This window comes from Phytophthora parasitica, assembly GCF_000247585.1.
Source record: "Phytophthora parasitica INRA-310 unplaced genomic scaffold supercont2.35, whole genome shotgun sequence".
Classification (NCBI taxonomy): Eukaryota; Oomycota; class Peronosporomycetes; order Peronosporales; family Peronosporaceae; genus Phytophthora; species Phytophthora nicotianae.
Genome location: NW_008649021.1, coordinates 748,241 through 749,466, shown reverse-complemented (window position 1 = coordinate 749,466; position 1,226 = coordinate 748,241). Strand labels below are relative to the sequence as shown.

The 1,226-nt window shown below is 54.6% G+C and overlaps 1 protein-coding gene across 1 annotated transcript; it reads left to right on the top strand.

Annotated features, from left to right (window-relative positions):
• Positions 1-304: 304 nt before the first annotated feature.
• On the top strand, positions 305-796 carry PPTG_23349 (hypothetical protein; the record flags this gene model as incomplete). Its single annotated transcript, XM_008909997.1, has 2 exons — positions 305-579; positions 679-796. 2 exons carry the CDS (start codon positions 305-307, stop codon positions 794-796), a joined length of 393 nt encoding a protein of 130 aa, XP_008908245.1.
• Between the last annotated feature and the right edge of the window lie 430 nt (positions 797-1,226).

Below are 1,226 nucleotides of genomic sequence, written 5' to 3'. Positions count from 1 at the left end.
GACCAATCCGGCGCGGTAGACGTATTCCAAGCTAGCGAACCGGACTTAGATTCTGGATCGCCGGTGCTAGGTCGCAGATCGTACATCGATGACATCTTGGTGACAGCTGAACCCTGGGAGTCTCTCTGCGACAAAGTAGATCGACTCTGGAATGCGTGCGACCGATGGAACCTGTTGATCAGCGTGGTGAAGAGCTCATGGGGGTAGATTACCTAGGACATTGCGTGTTAGCAGACGGCCTCAAAGCTCACCTGAAGAACTTGGAAACGCTGACAACCCTCCATTCCCAGGAACGTTGCGGGTAATGCAGTCCTTCCTCGGAGGCCTCAACTACTACAGCCGATTCATTGAGGATCTCGCAATCTATGCCTCGATCTTGTACGAGCTGCGAGAGGTCGACTTCTATGAGATGAGCCGGAACCCTGGTCAAAAGACTGGGGACGAAGTACATTCTGACGATGAAATACTGACGGCGCCGACAGACGAAAAGGACAAGTGGGACCGAGCGCAGGCGGTGTTTGAGATATTGAAGAACAAGATCGCGACGGCTGTCATTTTGATCCGGACTGGGTACCGGTGGTAGTGGTGTATGCGAGTGATTGGGTGATCTCCGCAGCTTTAGTGCAGGAACACGATGGCACGTATATGCCGGTGACATTCACCAGTCGCACGCTGAAGTCCAACGAGCTCAACTATGCCCGACCTAACGGTGAATGAGGAGGAGTACCAGGGCCTGTTGTTAGGCTTTGATCTACTCTCCAGCATGGACCGGGGACGCCTGATCACCCCAACTTAGTAATACGGCAGATGCGAAAAGAGATAGAGTGCATGGCACCAGGCCTGACCCCTCTTCGTCGACGGGCATTGGATCGGCTGAGAACGTGGCCGGCCCAAGAGTCCTACACGTCAAGCGAGATTGGAACCAAAGCGCGGGCAGGTTAGCCAACACTGCATTACACCAGCAAGAAGGCACAGCAGTAACCTTGGAAGTGGACTACGACAATTTGGTTGTCCTTAACCGGCTCCAGGAGCTCCTACTCCCGAAGGACAAAGGGTCCGTCGTCCGGATGGCCGCGACGACCCGACCGCGGACACGCTTGAAGAACTCGGCAGAGGTGCTGCGACTGGATGTGGTGCAACACATTAGGACGGATCGGATTCTGCGAGCTCAAAACGAAGAGAAATGGATCGTAAACCTCAAGGCGTACCTGTCAGGCGACTTGGAG